General features: G+C 41.8%; 1 protein-coding gene across 2 annotated transcripts in view; it reads left to right on the top strand.

The window, feature by feature from the left end:
• Nucleotides 1–425: 425 nt before the first annotated feature.
• RPTOR (regulatory associated protein of MTOR complex 1) overlaps nt 426–14,291 on the top strand; it is a 159,271-nt gene continuing 145,405 nt past the window's right edge. For both annotated transcript variants that reach the window (XM_055696299.1, XM_055696290.1), the window contains exon 1: nt 426–1,130. In XM_055696299.1, coding sequence (XP_055552274.1) covers nt 969–1,130 — 162 coding nt within the window. In that variant the 5' untranslated portion in view covers nt 426–968. The remainder of the gene's footprint in view (nt 1,131–14,291) is intronic.

The following is a 14,291-nucleotide window of genomic DNA, read 5'->3' as shown; positions in this document are numbered from 1 at the left end:
GTAGCAAGGCCACCGTACCCTGAAGAAGCCCGTGGTGGGTACGCAGTGTGGATGGAGCCTTGAGCGGGTGGCATGGATGGAGCTCGCCCTCAGCCTGTGTGCAGCAGCACTGGCCGTGCAGCCCCCGCTCCGGACAAGCCCCCCAGCTGCTGGGGCTCAGCCCCTCGCCCTCCGACCCGGGAGGCCTCTGGGGCCCACTCGGGCCGGATCCCGGCGGGCGCCAGCTCTGCCCTTGGCACGCCTTTTGCCCACAGGCGGTCGCAAACCGGCCCAGGCTGCGGCGCGTCCCTCTCTGGGCGGGTGGCCGCTGCACACCGCCGACATCTTGAGGCCACGCACGGTAGGGGAAGGGCCGCCCTGTAACCATGGTAACCATGGCTGGACCGCCGCAGCCTGGCTTGTCCCACGCGGCGGCCCGTAGCGCGGTGCATTGTGGGCCGGGGGAAGATGGCCGCCTCCTTGGTGTGGTGGTGAGAGGAGTCGGGCTCTCTGGCGCCCCAGGACGAGTCTCCCCTTCTTCCTCCGCCTCCCGCCCGCTCCCGGCCTGCAGCTCGCCGACTCGCTCTCGGCCCGCCGGTGTGTGAGGGAATTGGGAGCCGCGATGGGCCGGGCGCGGCTCCGGCCGCAGAGAGTGCAGGGCCCGCGGGGCTAGAGGCGCCAGTGGAGGCCCGGGGCCCGGGGCCCGCCGGCATCTCGGCCCTCTGCGGGGCCGGGAGGCGCCGCCTTCCTCGGAGCCCGGACGGGACCGCTGTCTGCGGGCTGTGGCGGCGAGCCGCCAGGTGGAAGGCGCTGCTTCCCTCGGGCTCGACCTTACCTGCACGCCTGGGAGCGGAGCCGTCCTCTGCCCTTGCCCCGTCCCCGTCCCCCCGCCAGCCCGCGCCCGCCTGCCGGAGGGGTCGGTCCCTCGGGCTCCGCTGCGTGCTGGGCTGGAGATTGCTGCTCACTTGTTGCCCGGCACTTCCCCTCTGATGGAGTCTGAGATGCTGCAGTCGCCTCTTCTGGGGCTTGGGGAGGAGGATGAGTCGGACCTGACTGACTGGAACTTGCCTCTGGCCTTTATGAAGAAAAGGCATTGCGAGAAGATTGAAGGCTCCAAGTCTTTGGCTCAGAGCTGGAGAATGAAGGACCGGGTAATGCTCAAGGGCAGGACAGGTTTTGGAGGAGGAATGAGGGGGGACTGGTTGTGAAAAGGGAGGAGTAAGTACTCAGAGGGGTGCTGCGCTTCCAGCAGAAGTCAGTTTTCAGATGAAGTGCTGGGTATTTGATCCGATCGTTTTTGTGCCTGTCTATGTGGTAAACATGCAGATGGATCAAAAGTACTAATTTGAAGCTCATGATAATGCGCCTTTTGAGTAGCTCCATCATTTACGATCTTTAAATGAAATTTGGGTACTTGGTGTTTTTCAGGAAAAACAATAACATTAATGAGGTTTTAAAGAGCTCTCTGGATCAGCAGGTTAATGATGTAAGCACAAGGTGCAATAAATGTAGTTATTACAGTTGTCTAGTGGTGAAGATGCACGGAAGCTTTGTGGTTTTTATGCTTGCCACCAGCATGTTATGTGGCATATAAAATTAGGGCATTCATTGTGTGTGGGGAAACAGATGATGTGGTTTTTGGAGGGAGGAAATAGTTGTAAGATGAAACACTTACTGTATTAAAGCAAGTGCTTCTCTTGTGTTTGAATATATGTTGCATGTTATGCTGATAAAGCCAGCTGTGTCAAAGAAAGATTGCTGCCAGGGGGTCTTGAATACTGCACTACGTCTATGTCCCAGCTCAAGTGTTTAAGTTAAAAGCAAACAAACAAAGCAGCTAAGAAATGTTACAGATAATCAGCTCCACTCATTCTGTTCTTGGAATCTGCTTTGGGTTACAGGATTCCGTAGGTCTCAAAGTTACTTTGCCCATAACTTTAGGTTTATGAATATGCGTGAATTTTTTTTGGTGACCAAACTTGTGTTATATTTACAATTTCTCTTGTAATACTATGGAATAACTTGGAAAGTTCATCCTGTATTTTTTTTCCAGAGGCATTATGACCAGGCATGAGGATCCTGTATGTGACTGTAAATGTTCCTAGAAGGTTGTTCACGTAAACGGTTACAGTTCTCAGAAGCTCTGAGGAAGGCCCTGGCTGAACCAGAATCATTTGACTGAGTAGAATCATGTACTGAAAATTTGACTTGGCAGATCATTAATGAATTGAAGTGAGGGTTTTTTGAATGTAATTTGAATGAGCCACAGCACACTACGTTTTGTGGTATGTCTTCTTTAAAGGATTTTGGCAAAGAAGAGATTTTTCTTTAGTAGACTGTAGAAGTGTGATGAGCTTGCTTGTCTATTTTAGTGACCCCTCTGCCTTCCCGCAAAGCTTCCTGTTCACTTATTTCCTGATCTGCAAAGTTGTCTTTTTCTAAATTGGGAATGACATTTACTTGGTCGAGATAATCAATAGGTTGTAGAGCATAAGCATGAGAAAAGTGGTAGTAATCAGCTGTCTACTCCATACTTGTTAAATGTTTCATATGCATGTTACAGCCAGAGAGAATAATTTCAATGAAGAAGAGAGTAGTTACAGAGATCATCACAGTTTCTACCATCATTAACTCCTGTGGAGATGCAGTTTCTTTTAAGAGTTCTCTGCTCTGTGAATAGTGGGCTTTTCACGAAATAGTGTGCTACTCGCTGTGAATGAGCTTAGCGAAATCAGGCCCTGAATCACTTTTGTAAATGAAGAAAATCTGAATTTTTCTGTTTAGTCCTTCTGTTTTCACTGTCAGCTTGAATCAAATAACTTCTTTATATGAGGATCAGTGGTGCTGCTATGTGTCATTTGCATCTGGACAGTTTTACCAGGTATTGTTTGGACAAACTTGCTGTTGTATATAATTACTTTTTGCTTAAGAACAGGTTCATAGGAATATACAGAAAACACATAAAGACCTCTGAGAGAGGAAGAGAAACAGATTCATGAATGCTCAATCTCATTACTTGTAAATCTTAAGTTATTTTTCATGTCTTTTATTGTATTCAGCTTTTTAGCTATCAATGGTTGTCTCCTTATCACATTTGATGTGTTATAACGAACTCATCAGAACATCAAATAGTGAAGGAAGGGGTCTGAAGATGGTGGTATTTAGAATTCTGTATGGAAAAAGACGCTTGTTAAATATTTTCCCCCTGCTAAATCAAGTTAGGTTAATCTTTTGAAACAGTTCATATAGTCATAGAATCTGGTTTGACTTTGTGCTATGTGAACAGAAGGTAGAAGCTTGCTAGTTCATACTGCTGTTGTTTTCACATAGACCAACTGAAAACAGCAGTTTGAGTGTAATGGGTTTGTTCAGCAAACAAAGCACCCTGATAGAAATGCAGGTTTATGGGGGTTTTATTATAAAGCTTTTAGGAATAATAGTGCTAGGGAAGATATGCAGTGATCTGCCAACCTTTACTGTCAGAAAGTATACTGACCTTTTGTTGATATACCCCGCCACCCTTTCCTTTTTTTGATTTCACTTAACTTTTGTTATATGTTCTTATATAAGGCATTATAATTTAATTATTCCTCTCGTTTCCTCTGTTTCTTTTCCCTTGCTTTAGAGCATTATTCCCCAGTGATTAGAATGTTGTGTTGCAGCCATGCTTGTTTTGTTGAGCATTCAAGGCCTCTGATGTCTGTCTATAGCTGCTAATCAAATTAAAAGCAACATGTAGTCACTTCTCTCTGGTCTCAGTCTTACTGTGGGTCTGTTGCACTCCCCAATTTACTTTAGCTTCTTGTCTTTTGCCTCCTTTTTCCAGTAGCCAGATCTGACTGACTTCAGATGTGCTTTGTCTTTGAGATGCTATTGAAAGAGATTTTCTTGTGGGCTGGAGGTGATATACCTCTTGGTGTGAGTATGGAAGGCATTCTGTTATTTTTAATTAGTTAAATTGTCAAAGCTTAGAATGGGAACCATGATCTGTATTTAAACACACCAGCCTATCTCTAAATCAAGAAATTCTCAAAGGTTAATCAAAACAAGTCTCTATTTTCCCAAATTGCAGGTAAATCTGTGGCAATTTTTCACTGTGAATCATGAAAAAACACAGGCAGTGGCAGATTTCTCCCTTATTCATCATCTTGAGCAGTCCTAGGGAGTGATCCTAGCTTTACTATAGTTATAGAAAGTGATTCACTAAGATTTGGGAGTGGAATGACTCCATCTTGCTTCATTGCTCTAAAAAACCCAGAGTTCATATGAACTTGAAGGTTCTTTAGAAGGCAGAACTCTAATAAGAGGGAAAAATCAAATAAGTAATGAGTGGTAACTTAGATAACTGAACATTCACTTGCCCCCCCCCCCTTGCATCCGGAAGGACTGCTCGAAAACATTTAATCCTTCATCTCCTGCTTTCATGGACTACATGTGCCATCAAATTGACACTGCTTTGATCTATTATTTATTTAAAGAATATTTTTAACACAAGGGTTGGAAGTATGCTTTGTGTATTGAATTAAATCTCACAGCAACCAAATCATGAAACTTGATTTAAATAAAAAGATTTCAAATACACCAGGTTTTACTGACAAGTTGCTACTAAATTCAGAGTATTTAAATTAAGATTTTCTGTATTTTAATATTGATTTCTGAAGTAAGCGGAGAGCAACAAAGCTGGTTGTAATAGTTTTACTTTAGTATTTTTTTTTCCTGCTGCCTCATAACTTGCTGAGTGAGAATTAAATCCTGTTTTTATGAGAAGAGGAATACACAATTAAGTTTCTATGGAAATGCAGATTAAAGCAGGACTGCATACCTGCCTGCATGGTAAATGTTTCATGTGTCAAAGGAAATTAATGAAGGATAGTAGCATTGGAAGTTTGTGTGCATTGTTTCAGCTTGGAATGGCTGTTTCAATCTAAGGCAGCTTTGCAGACGCTCTTCCAACGGACGTGGCTTGGCTATTTCTTGCTCTTACAGTGCTGAAGGCTCATCTCCTCCCTCTCTTTTATTTCTAGTTGAGTGTGTTTCTTGTGAGCTGACATGAGGCAGCAGGAATCGTGGTGTGGGGAGAGGGTGGGAGTTTGTGTTTTGGCAGCTTGGCTTTAATTTGACTTATTACATCTTAAATGTTTGTTTTATCTTTGCTTATGCGTGGTCACAGACTTAGCAACTGTGTGCATATTTAGGAAACTCATAACCCAGTAAGTGGTCTGGAATGTAACCCAAATGGTGTATGTAGTTTCTGTGCTTCCCCTGGGAAGAAGATAAACTCCTAGGAAGACTAGCTTGGAGCACTTTGCTTTAATGCTGTAGCGTGGTCCTGAGAATGGGTAATGCTGTGAATCCCTCTCTGTTCTAGGTCAGTGGCTGAAATCCATTTTAGTTCAATAGTTACTAAAAGTGGCAATTGCTGTCCAGTGAGGTGTGGGAATTGGGTGGCAGCACAGGGTACCTGCTGGGTTACAAATGTCTTTAAAAACAAAACTAAAAACCCCAGCTTCTCCCCGAACTGACTCCCTGCTGTAAGTAATGAGCACTGTCATCTAAGTTATAGATTTGTGTCTTCTCTTAATTCAAAATTACCTTTGTTCTAGGTAAGATGGCTGTGTATTGATTGGGTAGAGTTGGGAAGCTTGTACTGTATCTACCACTATCTACAAAGGTTTTTATCTCTAAGCAGAGAAAGGGCTTTGATTAACAGCTCTGAAGAGTACAACTAGCCACATATTTTGAAAGAAACAGATCTTACCTTTATATAGAAGTAGAAAACACTGAAATCTACAAATTATTCCATCTCTTTCTCATTCTATGAATTTTCTCACTTCAGATGATATGTAGGGGATGTAACATGAACACCGTTAGCGAGTGGAATGTCAGAAAATATATCTGTTTCTCCATTCAAAAAAATGCAATGAGAGAATACATATTTATATAATGTGCTTCATTTTTTGCCTTGGAGACTAGGGCAGTCTTGGAGACTGGTGTTGATGTGCTACTGAGCATATGGTATTTGGAGAGGAGTTAGGCAATTACTGCTACTTAAAATCAACATGTGTGTTGTAGTGGGTAGTGACCCTCCTGCACCCCCAGAGTGTCTGTAGAAATTTGCAAGGCCTGTGAATAGCAGACAATGAAAAAATACACCTTGAAAGATACACAAAAGCACTGGACTATTATTGCAAGTTGTATTAAAAATACATATCACTATCTGAGGCTTTTCCTCTAATTTCTCAAGTGTGGCAAATGTTAATAAACATTGGTAGAGCCGTTGTGCAGTGGTAAATTGCCAGATGGGAGCGGGCTGCTTTGCATGAAGCTCTTGTGGTGAAAACTGTGAAACATCTGTTCTGCTGACAACTACCAGTTCTTTATTTTGGCATTGTGTATGTTTTGGTAGTTGAGAGACTGAAGGTTATGTGGAAGTTTTAGAAATGCTTTGTTATTGCTTCTCTGGTGTGTACCGTTTCTTCTCTCTGCCTTTGTGTAGATAGAGAAATTCAAGGGCAACAGGCCTCCTTGGAGTTTCATTTTTGTTTGTCTCCATGGGTTACGTAGGTTTTCTGGGAGGTTTGGGGGGTTTGGTTGTGTTTTCCTCTCTGTTGTTTTAATTGGCTTGCTGCTGTGCTGATCTTCTACCCTTGAACATTTCCAAAGGTGGCTGTTAGCACAGTATGGCCATGGATAACTGAGGGAGGTTATTGATTATTCTCTGTCTAATAGCTTTAACTGGCATTTCCAAGCAAATCTGGTAAACCCAAGATGTTTTTCTTGCTCTTCTATTGTTCTGTAAAGAATGTAGTTTAGACACCTCTTTCAATAAATGATCTAGTTGAAATAGTTCACAAAACCGGATTTGTGCTAATGGCATTCTTTAATAAAAAGTTATGATGTGGGATGCAGTAGGTGACGGGCTCAGTGCCTGCAGAGTTTCTTCTTATCTTTTTGTCCCAGTGGTTCTACCAGTGACACTCTCAGTGGTAATTTTACTTCCGTATTTATATTTATTTACTTATCCTTGCTGTGTTGTGGCAGGGTGATCTATAGCTGGATTAGCTTTTGTGGGGAAGGGGATGAGAGCAGCAGTGTAATTAGTGCTGTACTCTGCTGAACAGAAAAAGGCAGCAGTGCCTCAGAAGGTAAACTGTGGCACAAGTGATCCTTCCATCCCTCTCTATGTAGCCTGCTGTCTGGATATAGCTCAGCGTTTGTCCCTCTGCTTGACCTCCTTGTAGCCTGACGACAAAGCCTCAAGAAGAAGCACAGTCTACACCATGGTTTGCTCTGAGAAGCCTGATGGTCTTCCCTCAGCGACCCCTCCTTTCTCCCTGTGGCACAGCAGCAGTAAGAAATGTGAAGCCCTTCAGTGGTCGGGTGATTGAGCCTTATTACATAGGGGGACAGTGTTCTGTGTCGTATGGCTCTCAAACACAACCACACATCATCGTTCTGTTTCTGATGCTTCAGTTGAAAGGATGGACTTGATTTTGTCCTTACCATTTTCTCTTGCTTGCTCCTGTAAGCTCAGGAAACTTCCTATTTTAAAAAGTTGCTTCAATTTAGTGAAGTTGGCTCTAGCTCAGGGATTCCACTTACACGAGACAGTGTGATTCCTGATCAAATGTACATTGTGTAGCATGCGTTATTGACTTGTTAAAGATCTAAAAGTGTCATCTAGGAATAATTTGAAATAATAGTTTGTAAGGAAGATCTGAAGTCAGTGCATGGGAAGATGGACACCTTTTTAAAGGCAGTGCTAGACAGGAGTGGGAATGTGGTGGAATGATGAAAAGAAGCCTGTACAGAATGCAAAACAGATACTGTTATGCTGAGGTGAGAAGGAAAGCTGTTGTCACAGATCAAATGAGGAGTAACATCTAGACAGTGTCTCTTGTTGATTCTTTTTGCATGTTGGATCAAGATAGCAAAAATCATAGAAGTAAAATATTTGCTTCCTGTTATTTTTCATTATTTTTAAGAAATGCTTAGCAGGGACAAGATAACACCATTTTGGTTATATGCGTCTAAGCAGTGGTTTAAAGGCAGTATTTTGATGCTTTGCTATGGTAGAGTGAATCAGCCTACTTGAGTTTGTAGTTTTTAATCTTAAGAGCTGCTCTGTCATACAGGATTACCTTTGACCTCTGAGGGCACCTTCAGAAGCTGAGGTCACCGGGCCGTAGCATGTCGATTGATATTATTCCCGATCAGACAGAGAAGGTGCATGCTGTTCTCTGAGCAAGTAAATAGAAAGTGTGTATGTCTATCTTGGGTATTGATTGATAGTAGTAATTCATTTACAACCATAAGAAGTGCTTATAAAGTAAATAGTGAAGCCAGCAGTTAAACGTCTGTTTTATGAGGAGCTGTGTTAGTATTACTGACTGCTCTTGAACTTGTGTAGTAGCTGCATTCGCTGGGTAAACGGTCATGTTGGACATAATAAACCTCTGAAGAAAATTCATAGTATTAGTGCAGAATACAGAGGTTAGAAAAGGAAAACAAACATTAAGGAGGAGTTGATCTAGGAATCTAGTGTATGCTGTCACAACAGTCACAGTGAGAACTGACCTTTTGGGCTACAGATGGCTGAAGACTACCTGCAGAGGTGTTGAATTATTAATGTCAACTTGAAGTATTTCTTTGTATTCTACTATTTTTATCCCTGTGAAGAAGCACAGATATTTTTTTCCCCCATAACAAATTTATTTCTCTTAAACTTCATATAAAAAAAACTTCCTTGAAACTGAAAGCTCTACCTTTGTAGACCTTGTGAATGTTACAGGAGAGCTGAAGAGGACTGGCACGTATCTCTTCTTTTGGTATTTGGCCTGCTAAAGGGAAGATCCATTTTAAAAAAATAAATTCTCAATCACCTTGCACAGCATGGTGTGAAATGAGTGTAGAAGGGTACCAAATTAGAGCTTGGTGGTGTGACTGCACAAAGGGCAATGTGTCAAACAGACCCCCTTCCTACCGCAAGGATCTGTATTCCTTCTGCCTGTTCGCAGGGCAGAGAGAAGCCAGGGACAGGTTCTGAGTTGCTCCCTTCAGAAACCTTTCTTTGGTTTTGTGTGTGGTTGTATGATCAAGTGGACATGGAAGTCAAGGTTTTGTCTGCCTGTTCAAAAGTTTTCAGCCCTTTCAACAGCTGATTTGTAAACTGGCATGCCTCAGTGGTGTGTTTTGTGCCTAAGCCCTGGCAACGATGCCTGTGGTGTTAGAGAGCAACCGGACAAAGTGTTGTCACTTGTCACCTCTTAGCAGGATGCTGACGTAGGAAGTTGCCCGAGAGTTCGGGATGTCAGTCTCCTCCAGTGGCTGATCTGCCCTGAATCCTGTCATCCCCAGAAGAATCCCACTCCAGCTCAGCCCGCAGCTTGCTGCAAGAGGCCACCTTGGTGTGAGAAAGCCTCTCAGGTGTGGGCGCTGTGTAGGAAAGCTCCATGCGGCTTGGTTGGGAGAGGGAGAACATGATTTTCTGGTGTTGCAGAATGTTCTCCCTTTGGAGTTTCAGTTACAGTTCAATGTTTCACGTTGCTAAATACTGCTGTTACTACTCAGTGTTTAGAGAGCTCCTTGTTGAAGTATTTAATGGCATGTCTGCAAACCCGGTAGCTGTGGAACACCTAGCTGGTTTTGCCTTTTTGTCAAGAGGCTTGTATTAAATCTGTGTAAATGTGTATAAAGAAAAATGTGCAAAGAAGGTCTTTAGGAAGGGGATTAATTTACTGAACAAGCAGGCAGAATTGTGCCTGCTGACCAGTGAGGGCTTCCAAATGAGATGGATATGAGAATTCCTCAATCTGGAAATCTGCCCCAGTATTTGTATTTAATGCTGGTAGGTTCACCCTCAGCTCTGTAAAATAATGTAGCAGCATATATTTAATGCTTAATGCTGACTTATTCTTGTGTTTGTACTAACTCACAGAAGCAATTTTGACTTACTGGCATAAAACCAGGCAGGTTTATAACAGTTGAGTGTTCATCTGTGTAGTGTTGAAACAGAAAGTTTCCAGCTTGAAAATTGCAGTGTAGAAATAAAATACTTACGGGTTTTAAAATGTCCATTATGAAATGTTAGGTGAGGGTCTTACCACAGAATGCAAAATTTCTCATAAATTGATTGACAGACTGACCCTTGGTATTACTTGAACTAGAAGATAAAACAGTTATATGACTCCTTTCTTAGTTGCTGACCTGTTCTTACTATAGCCTATAACAAATCTATAGCAACTGATAGAATGGGGTGTCTCAGTTTCAGTCTGGACTGGAATTACTTTCAGGTGTGCTACAGTAGAATAAGCTGGGCTACCTGTCATGATAAAACTTCAGGTTTTGAATCAAAACCATTCTTATACAGGTAGTGTAATGTGGTTTTTTTCTAGCTGAAAGTAACTGCAGAAATTGCACTAATTTTGGTTTGAGATATCTATGGGTGATGTTACACTCTCTCGTCTGCCAATCTGTTTTGTCTCAAAATTAAATGAGGTAAATTAGAAATATTTTACAAGTTATCTGATCTTTAGTGTAATAGATATTTTAACATCAAATGCTTTAATAAACATCTTCTAATCTGAATAGACTTGAAACTACCTCTGTTCTCTTACTCCCATTTCTGATGGATTTGGGGTTTGAATGCAATCCCATTACTTCTCAGGAAGAGCTTTTTGGTAGAGTGGATTTTGCAGTTTAAGTATTGCAGGTTCTGACCCAGGGTTATTAAATAATTTTAACTTGCATGCAATGCAGAGTTGTGAATTGTGTCCAATTTTTCTTCCTTTCTTTCTTTCTTTCTTTCTTTTTTTTTTTTTAAACATACAAATTACACTATATAGAGAACAGCCCACACTAAGAGCCTCTATGGTTTTGATCTTGAGCCTTCGCTGGGAAAGTGTTGTGGGTATTGGTTTTCCTAGGAGCTTGCCAAACATTCTTATGTTTCATTTTGTAAATTCTAACAAAAATCTATTGAAATGTATTCTGGTGGCTATATTCCTGAAATGTAAAAAAGAGTATTTCTACTGTCTTAATGACTGATGAGAGTGTCCTAGTACTTCTTGTATTAAGAAGCTTTAAATATGCTACAGAGTTTCTGGTAATGTGTTTCAAAAGAGTTTAGAAATATGAAAAGCATTATTCTGTTTCTTGGGCTTAGGTTTTCTTTTGATCTGTAATGATTCAACATCATAGATGGATGGTGAGTAGGAGTCAGAGGGTAGTATGAGAGAACTGTTAATTCTTACTGAAGATTCTTACTGAAGATGAGCTCTTTATTAGCAGAACAGATAGTCATAAAGTATATAATGCTTTACATCCTTCATGGGGAGGTGGGCAGAGGAGCAGTAACCCCATTTGTCTTTGGGATCAGTTAGACTGTTACTTTTCATTACCAGTTTGTTGTCTGTTTTTGAGAATGCTTTTCTAAAACACTGAACTTGGGAATAGAAAATAAAGATCAGCCTGTTCAGCGTAAGTCACAGATCAGATGCTACTAGTAAAATATTGAAAAATAAATTAGTATTAGAGCACAAATGGGAAACAATAAATAAATGAGATAGAAAATTGTTTGATTGTTTGGCAGGATACTTTCTCTTGAAAAAATGATTTGTATATTTCCCTTCTAATAAGTTATTTTGTCCTGTAGTTTTCTTTGTTTCCTTCTGGGGTTTTAGTGTGTGTTTGCCAGCATGTTATTACTTATGGGGATGTTCATGCTCTTTAACACCCTGCAGCACGTTTTTTGGAGGCTGTGTGAACTGGCAATGGATGTAGTGTACTGAGAAGGTGTCTGTGTGTGCAGGTTAAAGCTCAGTCAATGCAAGTTGTTCTGTAATGGTCAGATGTTTTGTGGTGGGTTTTATTCCCCCTCTCTTTTATTTTCCTTTTTTTTTTTTTTTTTTTCCCTTTCTACCAGACCGTAGTACTGAGCACTAATGTTCTCAGCAAATGTGCATAGTTGGTACATAACACTTCTGTGCTGCTTGAAATAGTAAAGGATTACCTCTCTAATATATTTTATTATATGTGATTAATTTCTTATCTTTGTCTAGTGCATAGGTAGGTCAAGCCAAAAATCTCAACAGGAACTGTGTGCCTCTTACTGTTTTAAACATATTTGATGGGTTTTGGGAAAGGGAAGGCAGGAAAAGATGACACTAAATAATAATCTTGAAAGGTGCTGCTTTCTAAATAAAGTTATTTCTTTATCTTTTGATACCTTCTCGAAAGGAATAGAAAGGTTTCAAATTGCATGTTGTAATAAGTATTTATTGCAATATCGAAGTAACATGATGTTTTCATTGGTGCATGAAATAGGTGAGCAGGAAGAAAGCCAGGTGCGCTTGCTGAGGAAAAATAAGGCATTGAAGTATTGGGTGCCAGACATCTGCTTGACTGGGTAGAAAGCCTGTCCCTTAGGTTTTAAGACTAAAGGGAACTATTTTAATCTATTACCAGTTATGTACAGCAGCCTCCATCATGTAGGAGGCAGTTTGTTCACAGAGACCAGTAACAAGTGTACTGGTGACTTGAAGGTGCATGGAGCTCCCAGGTCATCTCTGGTCAGTCTTAAAAATCAGTCCATTTTTGTAACATACAGATTTTATACTGGGTGAATTGAAAAAGTTTGGAACTATTTTTCTTTTACTAGTGTTGGGTATTATTTTGTGACCTTGCAAATCATAAAATTGTTCAGGTTGGAAAAGTCCAGACATTAACCCAGCACTGCCAAGCCCACCACTAAACCGTGTCTCCAAGTGCCCCATCTACATGTCTTTCAGATACCTCCAGGGATGGTGACTCAACCACTTCCCTGGGCAGCCTGTTCCAGTGCTTGACAACCCTTCTGGTGAAGAAATTTTTCCTAATATCCAATCTAAGCCTCCTCTGATGCAATATGAGGCTGTTTCCTCAATAGATCTATCTCCTGAAATAACTCTTACCATAGCATTGCGCAGTTCTCAGAGTGGGGAAGAAGTCTTGTGTCCTTCTATGTGACTCATGTATTCTCCGTATGTGCTTGCATTGAGAGGTAAATAAGTCAATACTTAGATGTTGAGGTGACTTTTCTTTTAACTGGGTGCACTTCTGGTGAATGTTGTCATGTGTGTCTGGTTGTTGGTGTTTTTGTAAAAAAAAATATTTGTATATTATAATTCATTATTCTAACATTTGTAAATATATTGGGTTTTGGTAGGATGTTTTTATTAGAAGTCTTTATTATAGTGAACCACCAGTGAGATCTTTGTGCTGGATTGTCTAAAACCAGGGCAGCAGTTGCCCTGGGTACAGATGAAATAACCTTCCCTCTCGTTTTTTGCTTGGTTTAGAAAATTGAGTGTGAGCAGCGTGAAAAGCATCAACAATTGCTGGCACAACGTAGTTTTGAGGGTGGCAGTTTGGTGTTGAGAAAATAAGTGAAGGAAGGTGAAGGGGAAAGAGAGGTGAAAGCAAAAGATGAGGGAGGAGGATGGAAAAGGCTTCCAGGGGGTGAGGAATGAGTCGGGCTGGCTGTCAGCACAGCCTCTGTTCTTCCTCCAGAGCCCCCGGGTTCAGTTGCAGGCATCAGTCTTGGTGGGGTTGCCTCGGGGCTACCTGACTGCTCTCAGCTTTGCAGGACCAAGATGCATCTTGCAGCTGATCCTCGTTTTGCCAGTAACTATACTTTTACTATGTATTGTTCTTAGTTTTAATAAAGTACTCTTAGTGTGTGTGTACTTGGTGCTAAACTTCAGCTGTGGACCTTTTCACCCCATCTGTGTGCACTCCTTTGGGAACCCTCGTGAAATGCCAGTGGGGGAATCCCCATTCAGGCTCTCTTTTCATCAGTATTCTGGAAAGTGCTGCTTACTCCTTGTTAACTCATGGGGTTGAGTTACTCCTGAATGACTGCAGGGTTTTGTTAGCAAGAATATAGTTTGGGGTGAAGCCATTAACCAGATTCCGTGCTAATTTTTTTACTCTGGGTTCCCCATCATAGACATGGGAGTGAGCAGATGCTAGAGTTTCTGTCCTGATGTCGAGCCTGTCCCCCTCTTCTTGGTGTCAATAGTGCCTCTTTGCACCAGTTTCTAGTTCCTTTATAAATTACACATTTGTGTGGCTCTAGCTTTTTCTGCAAGTATGAAGTCTGGATTTTATTGTCTCTCCCCCTTTTTTTTCCTTCTTTTTCTTTTCCTTCCTTTTTTTTTTTTCTTTTTGCCTGCTGTTCTGAATTGTAATGAGCACCCTGGGGAAGTGGAGACGCTGCGGGTGGCCTTGCTTCAGACAAGCAAGGGAGTGCTGAGCACTTGATACTGTGAGCC

The sequence above is a fragment of the Falco cherrug genome, chromosome 1 (genome assembly GCF_023634085.1).
Source record: "Falco cherrug isolate bFalChe1 chromosome 1, bFalChe1.pri, whole genome shotgun sequence".
In the NCBI taxonomy this organism is placed as follows: domain Eukaryota; kingdom Metazoa; phylum Chordata; class Aves; order Falconiformes; family Falconidae; genus Falco; species Falco cherrug.
Note: the sequence above shows the minus strand (reverse complement) of the source record. Positions and strands in the feature narration are given on the sequence as shown.